Raw genomic sequence first — 17835 nt, forward strand, 5'->3', positions numbered from 1 at the left:
GCAAACTCTAAAAGCTTTGATGCAAAAATTTCAAGTTATAGTTTGTATGGAATTACCCAGGTTATGGTTTCCACAACAGGATTTTAGTGTTAGATTGTCGGGGATCTATTTGTTGCCTAGTGTAGTGCGCCTTTGATAGACTTGGATCCTAAGCTTTTGATAGGACCCCTAACTGTTTAACATCAGATAAAAAAACAAAAAAAAATTGTACAGTTTCTGATGAATCTTAATATATTTCCATAAAATAATTGAAATCTGTTAACACTAACAAAAACAATTTATTATCTATCAATACTACTGTATATATCTAAGGACATTTTAGATAAAATTAAACAATGCAATGATATGTATTTTCTATTTTGGTGTAAGTGTCTGGCATAAACAGATTATCTAAGCAAGTTAATAAAGGGCTGTTGAAGCGTCGCAGGGATGTTCCACATGATGCTGCTCCTAACACTATGCCAATCAAAAAGGCCATAGTAAATAGAATTATAAAAAAGCAATAGCATTTATTCTGTGAAACTAATATTTCTTTACATAAACGAACAAAATCATAGATGGACCTGGAAAAGAAGAAAATTAGTGAATTCACACAACTCTGTCAAAACCCATCTAGATTGAATTCTATATTTCCTATTTTATTGAGTGTGGCTTTACAAATTTTTAACTTTGATAATCTGACTGTATAGTTATTAGTAATGGTTTTCAAATTAAAATAGAATTTAAAAAAAGGGACACTATAATAGCGCGCCTAGTTAGGATTGGAACGCTAACTACGCTGTCATGCCGTGCCAAGATGTAGGTTCAAAGTCAAAACCTATGGCAAACCTCTACTTTTCTAGCCACATCTATTGTTTATCAATTATCAATAACTTTAACAATGTAGCAAATATAGAGTTAAAGTATAGTCTTAGTACGTGCCATAGGCTAAAGTATTAGTAAAATTAGAATGTAATACTTTTAATTAATACTTCCACAGCCAGTTAGTATGGATCTGAGATAGAAAAGTGTAAGGCATCAATTTTCAGAGATATATAATGATAATAGATATTAGATATTTAGATATTACCTATAAACCTACCCAACGCCGATCTTATCTACTAATCACTCGTTGAGCCACAGACGTCGGGGTGTCGTTCGGGTCGTCGAAGGGGTTGGGAAAATATATTGTACACTCCTAAGGCTCGCAGTAGTGGTTATTTATGAAAGATTGATTCTTTATTATTGAATAACTACATTGTACTCGCAGCGCCTTCTGGGCCTTGGCACCCTTGGCAACCAACTCCCTAAAATCGCTGTTGTCTATAGGTAAGTACCTAGTGCCTATTTAAGTACCATATTGCCTAATTTCACTTGGTAATCTGAATTTACTTTGTAGGGTGGGGGAGTCAGGGGAGTAGGGGGTTCGCCTGCCCCGCGGAAGGAGTTTACGGGATTACTCAGGCTCCGACTGAAATGTGATTATCAATATGAAGCTCTTGCCAGCAAATATGATGTGGCCTAAAAAAAGAGTGCCGCATTTTTTTCGCCTTGGCGCCCTTGCTCTGGTTACTTCATGTCCCTACAGAATTTTCTCAGAGTGCCAGTAACCTATAAGGTGCATTCGGGTAAGATCGGACACGGGGTAAGATCGTATAACGAAAAAATACCATGAATCGATGGTTATTTTTTAGTTTAAGCTACATAGGCGGCTACGCTGTTTCTTTTAGCCCCGCCCTATATACCGCAGTTAATGTTACGACCAAGAACAAGTGCGCTGTGTGCAGTGAAACAAAAAAGGTGGATATCGCTCTTCTTAACATTATTGAGACTTCTGTTTGATTTTGTGAACCTTATCATACTAGCCTTAGAAGCGTTATTAGAACAAAATCCGAACTTACCCCGCGAGGGTCCGATCTTTTCGAAGGGTTTTAAATATCTATTCAGATATTATCACCTATTTTTAAGCTTACACAGAGAGAATTGGGAGATGATTAAATTATGTACTTATCACATAAAGAAGCATTAAAACCAGTTTCATGTATAAATGCCGGTAACGCTTAAATAAGTATTTTAAGAAAAAAAAATATTTTTGAGACTCCTCGCAAAACACCAAAAGACCGTCCGAAATTAGCCGAACGCACCTTATAAATAAGTACTAATGTAGTCAATAAACTGAAGTTAGGCAAGTGCCTAACTTCAGTTTATTGACTACATTAAAAGATTATAATTCCCTCTCTATAAAATAAACATTCTATGTTGCTGTGACGATAAGGGCCGGCGCTTACTGACGTTGCAGTACGGCATGCCACGGCAAGGTGTTCTTCGACATGCCGCGATACGTCATGGCATCCGACAGAACGCCTCGTTACTTAACATTCAACCAGTTTTGATCTGCGTGGTTTCAAAGTTGGTTGTGTCGTTGATTGACTGGGATTTCATTAAATTCAATGTATTTATTAATAGCAGTTCCTACTAGAGATGAAGAAAGACACATGCGAACTGATATGTTGAAGAAAAAATAATTTTGGGTAGGATCATTTGAAGGCGTCCGCGCTTTCAACCTTCACATCCTGCGCTCAGCACAGGCGCGCGGTATGTCGTGGTACTCTGCGACAATCCGTGGAATGAAACTGCAAGCTGCGGCATCAGTTGTCATAATTATAACTCATTGAAATTAGGATTAAGTAAAAATAAAATAAATTGATTTCATTTTATGTAAAATAAAAGGACTTGACTAGGAAAAAATCCTTTATCGCGCTGTGCCATGCGGCGACTGGCCCTAATGTGATAGGCATAGGTGAAACGATAGAATTCCTTTCCTAGAAAATAATTTAAAAGTTACCTGCAACATCTAGTGTTATCGCAAAACAGTTGGTCAGTTTCCTCTAAAAGTCGCTGCAATTGTTGTTGAGCTAATGTTATTACGGGGCACTTTTTGTGCAATATATTAGCAATTTCACTCTCCACGTCCACACTACAACTGCATCCGGGAACACTGTTAATTCCATCTGTTTTTATACCACTTCTTGGTAATATATCTATATCTTCATTGTTTGTATCATCTTGCGAATGCGTGATGTCCGTGTGCTGCGTTCCCCTTTTACTTTTTTTGAGGGATTTTCTACAATATTTGTATATATTTTGGACTTGGTTCTCATCTGATGACATTCCTAATTAAGTAAATGTTTCGAATACACTTTGCTAGTAATATGTCAGTATCTAATTGTTTTATGTATATCACAGCCTATCTAATATTCTAATGCAGATTTAAAGTGTAGTTTTATAATTTCAAATATAATTATATATTGGTAATTATAATTCTCTTCGATGTGATGCAAATGCAATGTGTAAATGTCATTCAAAACGACAAATCATGATGTCTTTGCTCTCAAAGTACGTACCTATCTTTATTCTATAAAGAATAGTAAACAGAAAAGTTTAAATAACTTATAAGTATATTGTCACTATGGGTTGTAAATTGTAACAAGCTAGACGTACCAATGTAACGAAATAACGAAATTGTAAAAATACAATTTAACTCCTTTAACACCGCCATAAAACTTTCCTTTGGACTTTTCCCTCAATCATAAAGTTAGCGCCGCAAAAATATTTTCGCTATAGCTAAGGCCGGCCCTATACATAGGGTTGCCGTCATTGGCCTAGCGTCTAGGTCATGTGTATTGTGCCTAGGTGGGTTTAAAACCATTTGCACAAGATTGGGACTTTTGTTTTGTGGTTTTATATTAATATATACTTACTTACTTACATACATACTATGATAAAGACTTATTACCTTTTCAGCCTGGATCAAGAGGATAATATTGGTCAGATTCTAAAAATTCTTTCAATTATATATAGAAAACTACGGTACATTAGGTATTCTGGAGTGTTGTTATCTAATTATACCGAAAACGAACCTCTATGGGGTAGAGCGATCACCAAAAGTCAAATAATGATATAAAAAATATTTTGAACGCGGTCTACCCTGCGTTACCTGATACATAATATTTTGTTTTTATATGGACACAATCAGCATGTGATCGCAATCCATAATAGAGTCTGTCATAGGACCGAGAGGTATCTACGTCATTTTATCATACTCTGTAAGTGTTTGCTGGACCACCTCATTCATCTACATATCTCTTATTCATTTCTTCCTTTTAACAAGGTTTTAAATTATAAAAATACATAGTTATACTTTTCAAAAACATTTATTATAATCTTATATTATAAAATATAACAGTTTATAAATAAACTAGATATTAGTCACCAAATGCTTGATGCATGAACTTCTTTGAATATTCATAAACGACAAATAGTGCTGCTGTCGCAGGGATTGTCCGGACCAATGTTGGTTTTAACCCGTTATATAGGGCTAATGCTCCTGCGCAACAAAAAAATGAATACATAATGAAAAAACATACTCTTTCTACAAGAAATACAAAGGATGTCGGTGGCATGCACTAATCTTGCGACTCATTAGGTAAATAAACTATAAAAAAAAATCGGACCGATGGGAGTTGGACTAGCGCACCGAGGGTTCCATTTAAAGATATTTTGTTATTAAAAAAATATATAATTTATATTTAAATGTACTGTAAGACATTGCTTTTTGCCAAATTTCATGATTTTAGATCAATAGGAACTACCATAATATATTTTATTTTGATTATCCTCTGAAATCGTAAAATGGGCGAAAATGGCACATAAACAATTTAATATTTTTGTTCACGTTCTGTAAGTTTGACTTTTTCACAGCTGACAGAGTTCATAGACATATTAGATATAAATTTCAACTTAATACCTCTACGCGTTCGTGAGAAAAATGGTCTTGACAGATAGATGGACGGAAAACAAAGTGATCTTATAAATGTTCTCTTTGTGGCATGGTTTTCGAAAACTGCTGAGAATATTAATCGCACCACTAGGCTTGTGGCATCGTACTGGAACTTACTGTAAATTTTGACAAACGAGGTCCAATTTTGATTCTTACGGCGGTCAGTAAAAAATAACGCGAGTTCTTTTATTCTAAAACATGAGTTATCACGGATTGTAATGACAATAATCTCCCTCCTATCACGTCACGGGACAGATCTGTAAGCTCAGAGGTTTTTATGTACTGGTTGTAACTCTGTATAGGCTTTCAAGGATAAAGGCGGGAGATTGTAACGAATAGATCCTCAAACAAGGATATAATCTAAAGAATAATGAGAAAATTTTCAATATCTATTAAACAGAAAAATCATTAAAGCAAGTCTCCAAGTAATTTATATGCGTACAGATGGACCTCAATTGGGTTTAAAGTCGATATAGTAGTTTGAATTGGGTTTAGCATTTTAATTTTCGGTGGTCTCCGAGAACTATTTAAGTCGGTAAGCCCTCACTATTGCATCCGGGGATGGAAATTCGGTACGATTGCAAATGATAATTATTATCGGTACAAAGATACCTAAGTGTACAAAAAATAACTCACCTTCTTTTTTAACAATTTCATAGCCGACAGTTAAAAACTTCTGACTTTTATTTGATATTTGTACTCTAGACTTGATAACATCGGTAGGGAAAATGACGGTCCATAACACAATACCTCCAACGGCTCCAGCAATCATTGTCCTCACAAAACCTATATCATCCTTAGATTGTCCAGGCTTTGCGAGAAGCTCTCTGGTGCCTGGAATAAAAGAAATAAACAATTACAATAATATACATATAGCTAGGTACTAACATAATAAAAATCTATCATAAAATTTGGTAGCTTTTGTAACTCTAAGCTGGTATAAAATTTACAGGCAGATACAATTTCTCTATAATATAAACAAAAGTGTTTAATTGGATATTTGTAAGCTTTTGGCATTGGTATTCATAGCAAAAAAGGACCAATCAGAAAAAGTGAAAGTTTACAAATGACTTATTTTGACAGTTTTTTTTATTACATTATCCTAAATTGAGAATTAACATCGTTTTATAAAAATCGACTTTTTACCTTCATATAAGATGTGCCGTGGAATGAGTGGTGTAACTGACAGCAAAGAGCTTCGGTATTAAGTAATTAATAGGTATGTCGCGAAATATGCGGAATAAATCTAGGTAAGGTCAGTCGGTGGAAGTGCGCCATAAAATTTTCATAGCTGGATTCAATACAAAATAATTTCTTTTTGTGCTGACTTAAAAATGTAATTTTATTAATTTGAGAATATTTGGTATTTTGTGATAACAACCCATAGCCATTCAAAGAAATCGGACCATAAATTAATAATATTTTGCTCAAAGTAAAAAAATGGTAGTACTTGCTTCCGGAAATGGGGTAAGTGCGCCTGTGTAAAAAAAAGGCCAATATGAAACATTATAAAGCAAACACTCATTTTAGTCCATAGAGAAATAAGTTTTACTCGCATTGCTCTTGGATAATTTTTAATCACTCAATATTATAACAAACTATGGCTGTCAAATCAGGGGCCTTATTCTCTATCCCGCACGTTATTTTGACAGTGTGTAACAAGCACATAACACAACGCATCATGTTTAGGACTATAGAAATTTGGCTTACAGAATACCATTCCACACACATTTCTCGAAGATAACACGACACAGCCGCGTTACGCGTTTACACTATCATACAGAATAAGGGCCCAGGGCTTCAAAACATTTTAGATTTTTTTTGCTGTATTTAGGTATTCATATTGGAGTTTTGTGTGTGGATATGTGGGAATAAAAAAGTAGTAGCCCTAATACAAAATCCATTTTATTTCTAAAACCTAAAAAATACATACAAAAATGTAGGAATTAACAATTTTGAATGCGTTATAACTCAATTACTTAGAATTTGGCCTTATGACATTTGATATGTTAGCTGCATTATACCCAGATAACGTGCCTGATCGAACAGTTGCAACCTCTTCACGTAAAGTTGCTCTAGACCAAGGTTTTTCAGTTTTTCTTTTGTAAAAACAAATTAACTAATACGCCCTTTTATTTAAGTCGGTTCAAAATAAAATACCTTGAGTATAAAATTATGCTGTTAAGTATAATATTTTAATAATAATAATTCATATTAGTAAAACATATTTTCAAATAAGGTTGGTAATATATGGTTCAGGGGCAAATGTGCCATACGACTAGCAACTGTGGCGCACTTGCCCTACTCGACAATTTTGAGGTACATTTTTTCGCATTGCTAAAAAATACTTTATTTTAGTATATATAAATAAAGTTCAGGCAGGAAGTTGAAATAAAAGGTTTAAATTATGTACTCACCAAACAATGGTTTACAGAAATATGTTAAATATCTTGAAATATTTGATGTTATCTTTCACGGGGTCATCTCTGTTTACAGGTCTAAATGACACTTAAACTAAAATGGCGAATAAATCGTATTAAAATGAACAGAGCCATTTATGTTTTTTAGTGGAACTGTATTTCAGTTAGTAGCCTAGATATAAAATTGCGGTAATTGTATAACGTCAATAGTTTTAGATTTTTTTAGGGCAGGTGCACTTACCCCTTCGGCGCACTTGCCCCCCTGACCTTATACTAGATTTTTCCTCTTGAGAATTTTCTACTTAGGGGCCGTTCAAGTATTACGTAACGCAATATATGAAGATTTTTGTAATATACAATAGACATACAAAATCCGAGAGATAGGGGACGGGCGACTCCCCTCGCTTCTCGGTTGAAATTAATGGATGCTGGGTTAGTCATATTGGTATAGGTAAGTAATAGATCTTGCTCGCTACAAGTCTCTAAGCTACTATAATAGTGATTAATAGCGCCGGCTATACGACGCTAGCGCTATTTTAAAAAAATCAGATTAAAATTCATTATTTCCTGTGAGAGCTATAATTTTAAGGACAATTTGTGTGTGTAAAAAATTTCATCGGAATCCGTTGTTGTTTCTGCGTTTACGTCTGACAAACATTTTCCCAAAATTTCGCATTTTCATTTAATATAAGAATAATACAATTAAGATAATATTATTTGGCTTTGCTATTGGTTTACAAACAGCTTCCTATAATATGATCCTTAAATTTATAAATTAAATTAGATGTATTTACCTTCATACCCTCCAAAGAAAAAGAAATATCCAGGCATCTCCCTCATAATCGTCGGGACAAGACCCCTAAAAAGGCCTTGGATTCCGTATTGTTTAAAGATTTGTTGGGTAAGTTGAAGAGGCGTCACTTTAATCTGTGATAAAACCCAACACATAATATAAGTTCGTAATTACATTGACATCATTAAAATAATTAATCAATGACACTGATAAAATGAACAAACATCAGATAATAAATGTAACGAAACAGTATTTAATATTTTACCAACTGCGTTCTACTGTACTTTATATGTAAACATTTGAGAATGACGTTGATTGAAAGCAAGGAAATAAACAGGTAGTGATACGTATAAATACCCAAAAAGACATCATACAGCTGTCTGTGAGCTTTGAACATTGACTTCTCTCATAGCCTGCAGTTGACACTTGATCAGCTCGGTGGGGCACAGTGTGAACGAGGAAAAGAAAGCCGCTAGGAATCCAGCCGACGCGTTACCCAGTGCAGACAGCTGATCTACACTCTAAAACAAGCTATATTTAAACAAACACATCATGATTTAATCCCAGAAAGGGTTGCAGAGACGCTGCCCGGGACCCCACCTTTCGCCAACTGTGTTCCGTCCCATAACCTAATAGGGGGCGAGCCTATTGCCATATCGGGCATCAAATTCCGGACTGGACTTTGCCCGATCCGGAATTCGAACCTGGTATCTCAGACCGGTGTGTCGCACACGCATTACAACTGCGCCACCGAGGCAGTCCATTTTAATAAATCTGTAAAAATGTTCTTGTTCATTCACTGATTACGATTGATTCGCATTTTGTCTAATTAGTTACGTAAATTGTCTGAGATATCGCGTGACCTATTTAAATCATTATCTGCCTACAAAAAATCACTCAAGATATTGGAATACATAACCATATTCGTAGCGTTACCAATGTGATCCAGAAAACCAACTAAGATAAATTTATTGATATCAAATGTGAATTTTCAGATTTATTCACACGATAACAATATTATAAATTTCCTTATAAATAATCTGCATTAAATACAACAAAATGTGGCTAGCCAGGCACATAAAAATAAATATATTACGGTGGCATAATAGATGGAACAGCTATGTGTACCCAACTGATTATAGCGCCATGTTAAGTTTTTATTTTGCATAATAAAATTTATGAAGAATGCTACACTTTTAAGAAATATTACATCTATATTGGGTAAACAATGAAAGGTATCCAAACAAGAATATAACTTTGAAAAATAAGTAATTACCTCGACTCCGCTGACTCTGCATACGAATTTTTGACAGTAACCATAAGCTGCAAAAAGTACAGAGTTTTCTGCCACATTCGCCATGATTGCCGGCGTTGTGCCCGCGTATAAACCACGTATGATGCCATCATTCCTCAAAGTCGTTTTCAAACAATCATACATTCCTTTGTACAAGTGTGGAAATGTTTGCATTTTTACTTTTACAGTGTCTAAAGGTTGGCCCACATATACAACAGCTACACCACCTGGGAATTTAATACAGATTTATAATAAACTAGTAACAAATTAGTGACGCAGGGAGGCGGCAATAACATAAGTTCCACATACACGAAATAAGAAAAATAATAACAGGCTGCACTCGCGCTATTGGAGTGACTAGCGCTATTGACACCATTGGCATAAACACAACATACAATGCATTAGGCTTCTCATCAAGAGGACAACCCCCAAGTAGGTAGGTATGTGTGCTTGGATCCCGGTTTGGGTTGGAAAAGCAAGATCTAACTTGCAGCAACTAGGGCATTAATATTTGGAGACTTAAAGAAAAAAGGAGAAAGTTCCCATGCAGAATCATATTTCTAAAAATATTGTGTTTCCTATACCTACTTTTTCTTATTTATGAATAAAATGTATGTTTTCTTTATATTATTTAACTCCTATTGTGTTTAAATTTATCACACTGTGAAATGACATATCTCAACATGTAACAATATAGTACTTTAAATGAGACACTCAAATATAAAAAATAAAAGTATCAGTTTTCAGTTAGCTATTAGTGTAACTGAAAATTTCAGCTGTTGCAGAGGCCCTGAATTAGTTGTAGTTTATTGTAAATAAAATTATTGTTACCTAGAGAGCCAGCAGTGAAGTCAATAACTCCACTCCTCAGACTACCTGATGATCCTGAGGAATGAGTCATGTTTGCGATAGTTCCTGAGAAAAAAAAAGACATATATTATCACAGTCATTGATTTATATCTAGGGAAATTGCGCATAAAGCAAAAGCAGATTTTAAGAGAGGCCACTGGTTTCACTTGCTCACTGAGAATTAGGTTTGATTGGCAAATATTCTAAATAGGTTTTAAAATTTTTTTTTTTTTTTTTTCTGTTGCATTTGTTACTTTTTTGTTTGTCTTAATACATTACTTCCATATATTATTTAATGTAATTAATGTATTAAAACAACAAAAAAAAAAGACAGATAAGACAGAAAATTTTATAACAATATTTTATAAAAACTATTTGAGAAATACTCACATAGTTCAGTTTTATGAAAGTTTTATTAAAATTAAATATGTCTACTTGATGGCCTATAGTAAGAAATGCTATGCAATGTTCTAAGCTACTCAGTGAATGTGTTGTAATTATTAATTGTCATATATGCAAAGGGAGATAGATAACATTCAACAGCAATTCTTGTTGTTTCAAGATCTATTTAGCATTGCTGATTGTTATCAATACACACAACCTGCACTTTGTTAAGCAACTATAATATTGCTAACTTTGTTACAAAACTTATTATAATATTTTTTATTTCAAAATATCCAATTTATAAACACCAATACATTTCAAGTTCAATGCAATGAATAATAATTATAAAAGATGATATGTTTGAGCTTTAGTTTAAATCATGAATTATATTCAATAGGTGTATAGGACTATGTTTACTACACTCTCAAATAAAATTACATCATGTTATTAGCATAGCATTAAAATGTATGATTTCATGATGTTCTTTATTTTTTTTTTGTTTATCATTTTGGTGTATTTGGAAATGAATTAAATATGTAAAATAGTAAAGTAAGATATCACTTTATGTAAATAACCTTTATTTTAACTTTGGAAAAGATTGATAAATAAAGTCATTTAATAATGATTCCTTAGATTGTTGGATTTTTTATAATTACTTACTACAAATTGGATGAGAAGCAAATATTCATTTGAAATCTATATAATTAACTAAAAACATTATACCAATTCAGATATTCATTACCTATTTATTTACATTAATTTACGATACATTTTAATAGAAAAGAGTAACCTAGTAATACGCAATAGTTGTGATAAATTTTAAGATAACGAGAAATATTATAGAACGAATATATATGTTTAGTTTGAATAAAATCAGAAGTCGAAAACAGAATGTAGATAACAATGTGTGATAAATGTGATGTTCTAAACTTACTTCAAAGCTGCAAACAACTATGTAATAAATACTTGGTACTTTTATAATTCAAGTGAATAAAAGAAAACTTACCGCTTGTTTCAGTAATTAGTGTTTATTTATATTTTACAACTTTACATATACGAAAAAAATCAACTTAAAACTCACGCAACATTTGAGCTCTGCGCGCAAAATGACATTAATTGTAAATCAGTTGAAAAATGACAAATGTCAATAATTATCGAATGACATTAGATACCTCTCAGTACTACCTAGTGCGGTGGTGAGGTTTGACTCGATGACTGGTGGTTAGTGACGTACAGGGCTAATGAAGACCTTACCTTAACTACCCAATTTATGTAAGTTACTTGTAACGAGACGAGAACGAATCTCAAAAACGATTTCTAATGTTTCGAGAAAGTGCATAAGCTGTCTATAATACTGAATTTTATATAATTTTTATCATTAAAATACTCATACATGGGTCAGGCGACGGACAAAATGTCCACCATAAATACGAAGAGATGCTGGTCTACGAAATTACAAAGTGACTTTTATAACGCTCGTTATAAGAAGACAAGAAAGTCTGTATAAAAATTCCATGACCAATAATATTACTTAGGAATATATAATTGCTATTATATTTTATTATATAAAAAGTAATTTTTGTTTTTTTCCATAATTACTCATTATTATATACAAAATAAAATATTAAATTTCAATGATGTTAACAGGCTTTGTAAATGCATTTTATGTGGTATGAATGGATTCCATTCGAAAACATGGTTGTTTTTCAGCTTTCCTTGGAGTTTTATTTGAGATAAATTAATTTGCTTCTCGTTTAAGTCTTGTTATGCAATAATGAAGTAAATAGTCGTAATTTAGAATTATAAAACCGTTACTTATTAAATGTAAATAACCTAGCAGTTAGCGTCTGAAGGTGTATCTAGATAGTGAAGTTGTTATTAAAAATAATCATGAATTATACGTATATTCAATGATATAAGTAAGTGTCTTGGACAGTAGAATAGTTTTCCTGATATATTATGTGAATTATTAACTTTATTGTGCGGGCTATATACTCGTAAAATAGTGTTAAAATTTTGACGTGTCGTTTTTGGCTTTGGTGTACGGCCGCCATGTTTGTCCTTTTATATTTTAGAAAATAAAGTAATTAAAATATGTAAAACACATACGTTTATGGTGACTGCCTTTAAGTGCGATAATGGCATATTACAAAAAACAAATATTGACGTTGAAAAACCTGTTTACAAGTTTATAATTATATCGGTACAAATCTCGCGTCTTTGTTGTTCAGGTCTCCAGAATGGTTGTTGGATCAGCGTCTTACCCAGGGAGGCAAGTGCTCCATAAAATGCAACCAATGGGCATGACTCCTCGCGAGCTATCAGAATATGACGATTTGGCAACAGCGCTTATTGTGGATCCTTACCTTGGCATCACGACACACAAAATGAATATCCGTTATAGACCTTTGAAGACAAACAAAGAAGAACTGAAGAATATCATAAAAGAATTTATTCAAACACAAGATTATAATAAAGCCTACTCCAAATTAGCTAATGGTGAATGGATGCCACGACATTTTAGTAAAAACAAACATCAGCAGACCAAATTACGCGAACATGTTAGTTCCTTTTTTATTATTGTTCACAAATCTTATTTATTATTACTTTGCAACAGTTAATAATTCATTACTATTCTTTTTACAGATATACCGTTATTTGCGAATTTTTGATAAGAAGGCTGGATTCGTTATAGAGCCATGTTATAGATATTCATTAGAAGGTAGAGTTGGAGCTAAGATTTCAACAACTAAAAAATTTTACAAGCATGAGAGGATTGACTTTTTGGTTGGCTGTATTGCTGAAATGACAGAAGAAGAAGAGAAACAATTATTACATCCAGGAAAGAATGATTTCTCAGTGATGTACAGTTGTAGAAAAAATTGTGCCCAGTTATGGCTTGGTCCAGCAGCATACATAAATCATGATTGTAGACCAACATGCACTTTTGAGGCTACTGACCGAGGTAAAGCATTTGTTCGGGTGCTTAGGGACATAGAGGTTGGTGAAGAAATCACCTGTTATTATGGTGAAGATTTTTTTGGAAATGGAAATTGTTATTGTGAATGTGAAACTTGTGAAAGACGAGCAAAAGGAGCATTTTCAATGGAAAGTGCTCACAATGACGAACAAGCCACTAGATACCGCTTTAGAGAAACAGATAATAGAATTAATAGGACAAAAGCAAAACAAACTCAAAAAACAGCAAATGGTAAAAACCCTGATAAACCTCGAATAACCAGTAGGCAAAACTCAAATAACATAGTGTCTCCACTTAGTATGAAAGAAATGAAACAGAAAGGTTTAACTAAATATGATGCTGAACTTTTGATAGCTCAAGGGTGTATAGCCGATGTTATGGACGGACACAGCGATAAAGAAACCCAAGGAAGCAGAGAATCTTCTACTTCTAGTCGAAGTGACCGTTTAAGGCGGCGTACAGATAGTGTTCGTGCTATAAATGGAGAGGTTCCAGCAGGTAATATCAAGAGAGGAGCACCACCGTCAAGATGCTGTAGCACAACCAGTTCACGTAGCAGTCGAGATTCTCACTCTGGTATAGTTTTGAGGAGTCACAAACGTCTCTTAGAGACATGTGCACAGCCCAGTTGTCCAAAAGCTGGAACTGGTCCTAAAGTTGTGTCTGATATTAAATTGGAAAGGAATGTAAATACACCAAAAGAGGAAGCAGATTTACCTAACACACTAGATATGAATAAATTGGATATTAAATCTGAACCTACTCATGACGACAAAGAAGAATTAAAGTTTGAGCCAGATTCTATGCATATTATTGATACCCATTTAGATTCTAAAGGTAACATTTGTGATAGAAAGGAATCTCCACAACTAAGGACAGAATTAAATCCTGATATAAAAGTTAAGACAGAGACTTTAGAAACAGTTGCCGATGTCCAAGAACAAGACGTAGATGTTAATTGTGAGAATGATAATGCATGTTTAAAAAGTGAGATTGACTTTAGAGAAAATGTGAACCCCAGTGAGCATATAGATAGCAAGATGGGCAAAATACAAAAAGTAGAGGTTACAGACAGGTCTGAAGAGATAAAAAAAGAATCTGATTCTGGACCACCTTGGCTGATAGATAACTCAAATAAAAGTGAGTATCCTTGTACTCCACCACGTAAAGGTTTAAAGCTGACTCTACGGGTCAAGAGGAGCCCTGTTGTAGAGGAGGTGATGGACTGTGGGGGTGGAACTGAGACACCTGAGTATGAAGTATTAAGATTAGAAGGTGTTGATCCAGAAACAGCACGACGTTTAAAGAAACGGCGTCGATCTAAAGAACGGCACCGCAAACATAACACCGTCCATCCCGCGCCTCCAACGAAGCGTTTAAGATTAATATTTGGCAATGAAAGTCGTACTATAGACTTGCCACGAGCTATTTCAGCAGACTGACAGCCGCAACTACCTTATGGTTATTTTTCCACCGTTATTATCCAATTATTAGTTAAATTGACACTGACTAGAATTAATCTATCTAGTATTTATTTTGTGATGTGAAGTTCTGAATTTTGAGTATTGTGTGATAGGCATCAGATTTTATTTGATGATTCCAATATTTATTAAAATGAAATGTCGAAACATTGTTACTTATTGTTTAATTAGCACAAGTTATTTTATGTCCTATTTTGTCTCAATTTTAGAAACATTTGGTTACAAAATGCTGTTTTTGTAAAGTTATTCACATTGTAACAATTTATGACTAGTATTAGGATAATGTATGTACAAAAGAGTTGTGTTCGATATCAATGTTTATTTTCCCAAAATTCAACCCATTTGACAGGAGCAAATATGGCTTTTAAAATATGTTACAGACCAACGTTTTTATATCATCAGTCCAACCTGATGTGTGATTATTTATTATTTTCTGTAGATGCCTATGATTTTTATTGTTTGTACAGTTTGACCTTGACTGTCTTATTATAATCATGATCTATGTATGTATGGAATGTGGAATTGGATTTCCCTAACGTTAGGTTAAGAGTGACAACAGACGGCGAATTTACATTTATGTGTTGCACCTAACAAAATGTATGTACTTAGTTACACTTGAAGGTTTGGCTCGAAATGGCCGATATAGGTAATAGAGACGAGCAGAATTTGTCGGCCTCGCATCTTGCGCTGCCATCTATTATCACTCTAAAATATTCATTATTGTTAGGGATAATATAGACAAGCTCATATAAGTAGTTTTGAATTTTTATAGGCAAAAGGACTTTATTGCACACTTCAGTGTGAATTATGAAATTGGTCTTTGATGCATTTGCATTAATTAAGCCATTGGAGAATATCACTGATGCTACATAGTGTGGTAGAATAATAATTAAAAGTATGATTCATGTCACACTCAGGCTTTGAAAATGTAAAATAATAAAATTTAGAAAACCAAGAGCCTTGGAGTGAAGAAAATATGTATTTTGGGCGTGGCACCATTTCTCCAGTTATGCTCACGTTACTGGTGAACCTGATGTATGATCTCCATTACATTGTGGCTACGCGAGCATAATTATGTTACGACTTATGAGGAAGAGGCAAATAAAACATATTTTTGCTGAATGTAGATAGTTATATCTTCAGCTACATAAAAATGTAGTTTTTTTTATGTATTTAGTTCTCCATGTAATTATGTTAATAGGATATGATGTAACAGGAATAATTCTGGACTGGTGAGATTTTTTCTTACAAAATTTTACAATGTACATACTTAATTTACTGTATTGGTCATATTATGATGTATTTATTTTAAAAAGAAACGAAAACACATTTTCTGTGCAGTGCTGTGGCTTTATTGGTTTACCTAATCTGTAAATTATTACGCTAGTGAAATCTAGCTTTTGTGATATTTATATTGGGAAATATATGTAAAATAATAAGCTGTAAGATAGACAAAACAAGTTGCGTATGGTTGACAAGTAAGCCATTATTAAATATTCTAATTTGAATAATTACCACAATAAATTGCCTCATGATTCATATGCAGTTTTATTCACATGTTATTTGTAGATTTATGAGTTAAAAAGCTAAATTGTGAATGTTTTGTTTTTGATACACTAACCACCAGTTTCAATACACGATTGCAATCTCTTTTTTTCGTCCAACGCGGAAATGGATCAATCAGAACAAAGATTTTCCGGACATGCTTAGAAATTATTTTAATTGTTAAATAGCCTATCTAATATCGTTGGTTATAAATTAAAACAATGGATACTTTAGAAGAAGATGAACGGAATCAACAAATTGAGTGGCATTATCGTTATAAAATAAACGAAACAATATCCATAATATAAATGATTAAAAGATATAAAACAAGATTGATAATATATTGCAAAAATATTATTGTTTTTATATGTATTATAAATTTCGAATATATGGCTTCCGAAAATACGGTTAGCGCATTATTTTGCTCGGGGTAAGCCTGGTTAAGGTTGTATCGTTTATTGAAAGCAGTCCTATATCGAATTTTATCTATTCCGTCTTTGATCTCGTGGCCGCATATTTATTTTGGGAGTCAGGTCATGGGTTCGAAGATTGAGCTATAAGTATTTTTATGGGCTACCTACCTAACACTGGTAATTTAGCGTGATTGTTTAAAAATAATATATTACCTAGAAGGATTCTTGTTATGACAGGGATCGATCCGAGAATGGCGATTAATACACCTACATAGTTTAATGTTTTCGACCGTTTTGAAGTAGTGATCTAGGTACTTATCTACTAATTAAGTAAGTACTTTCTTAATGTAAGGTCCTCATTAATCCCATTATAAGGTCATTCCTAAAAAATAAAAATTACTTAAGCTATTTTCACCCTAGTGTAAAACGCTCTTTTACAGTAAACATTATATTAGCAAAATAATTACAGAATACAATTTTAGACATTCTTTTGACAACGTCCAGCCAGAGAGAATAATAATAGAATAGTCGCCGCGTGACATATCTTCTCTTCTGCCAGCCTGCCCGCACAGCCGAATACTTCCGGAAACGCCCGATGTCATCGGCTAGGATAGCGGCACGTAACATCGGCCATCCTGCAAAGTGAATACCGTAAGATATTCACAAAAATAAATTTGAGAAAGTAGAACTGAATTGGGTACCTATATTTTAAACAAATAGGGCCCAGCAACACAAATCAGAATGCTCATGTCTGCACACAGAATATGATCAGAATGCTCATGACTACAGTCAGAATATGATCACAGACAATGAATGACAGAATATGTTCATGGTCACAGACAGAATATGATCAGAAT

At 33.6% G+C, this 17835-nt stretch overlaps 3 protein-coding genes across 5 annotated transcripts; 1 reads left to right on the forward strand and 2 right to left on the reverse strand.

The window, feature by feature from the left end:
- Positions 1–292: 292 nt before the first annotated feature.
- LOC115445829 lies at positions 293–3284 on the reverse strand. Its single transcript, XM_030172288.2, has 2 exons — positions 2825–3284; positions 293–563 (listed from the first exon to the last, which is right to left on the reverse strand). The coding sequence occupies exons 1-2, from the start codon at positions 3148–3150 to the stop codon at positions 329–331; spliced, it is 561 nt and encodes a 186-aa protein (XP_030028148.1). The 5' UTR covers positions 3151–3284; the 3' UTR covers positions 293–328.
- An 890-nt stretch (positions 3285–4174) lies between these two features.
- LOC115445828 (mitochondrial ornithine transporter 1) lies at positions 4175–11722 on the reverse strand. 2 transcript variants are annotated; one of them, XM_030172286.2, is made up of 7 exons: positions 11566–11722; positions 10158–10241; positions 9309–9553; positions 8407–8553; positions 8034–8166; positions 5456–5653; positions 4175–4366 (listed from the first exon to the last, which is right to left on the reverse strand). In XM_030172286.2, the coding sequence occupies exons 2-7, from the start codon at positions 10225–10227 to the stop codon at positions 4245–4247; spliced, it is 915 nt and encodes a 304-aa protein (XP_030028146.1). In that variant the 5' UTR covers positions 10228–10241; positions 11566–11722; the 3' UTR covers positions 4175–4244. The 2 variants fall into 2 exon arrangements, with proteins under 2 accessions (XP_030028146.1, XP_030028147.1); XM_030172287.2 differs by lacking the exon at positions 11566–11722 and adding an exon at positions 10566–10722.
- A 498-nt stretch (positions 11723–12220) lies between these two features.
- LOC115445850 (histone-lysine N-methyltransferase KMT5B) lies at positions 12221–16559 on the forward strand. Of its 2 annotated transcripts, XM_030172322.2 has the most exons (3): positions 12221–12478; positions 12791–13120; positions 13206–14981. In XM_030172322.2, exons 2-3 carry the CDS (start codon positions 12800–12802, stop codon positions 14979–14981), a joined length of 2097 nt encoding a protein of 698 aa, XP_030028182.1. In that variant the 5' UTR covers positions 12221–12478; positions 12791–12799. The 2 variants fall into 2 exon arrangements, with proteins under 2 accessions (XP_030028182.1, XP_037297176.1); XM_037441279.1 differs by lacking the exon at positions 12221–12478 and having other exon boundaries at positions 12800–13120; positions 13206–16559.
- Positions 16560–17835: the final 1276 nt, after the last annotated feature.

The sequence above is a fragment of the Manduca sexta genome, chromosome 22 (genome assembly GCF_014839805.1).
Source record: "Manduca sexta isolate Smith_Timp_Sample1 chromosome 22, JHU_Msex_v1.0, whole genome shotgun sequence".
Classification (NCBI taxonomy): Eukaryota; Metazoa; Arthropoda; class Insecta; order Lepidoptera; family Sphingidae; genus Manduca; species Manduca sexta.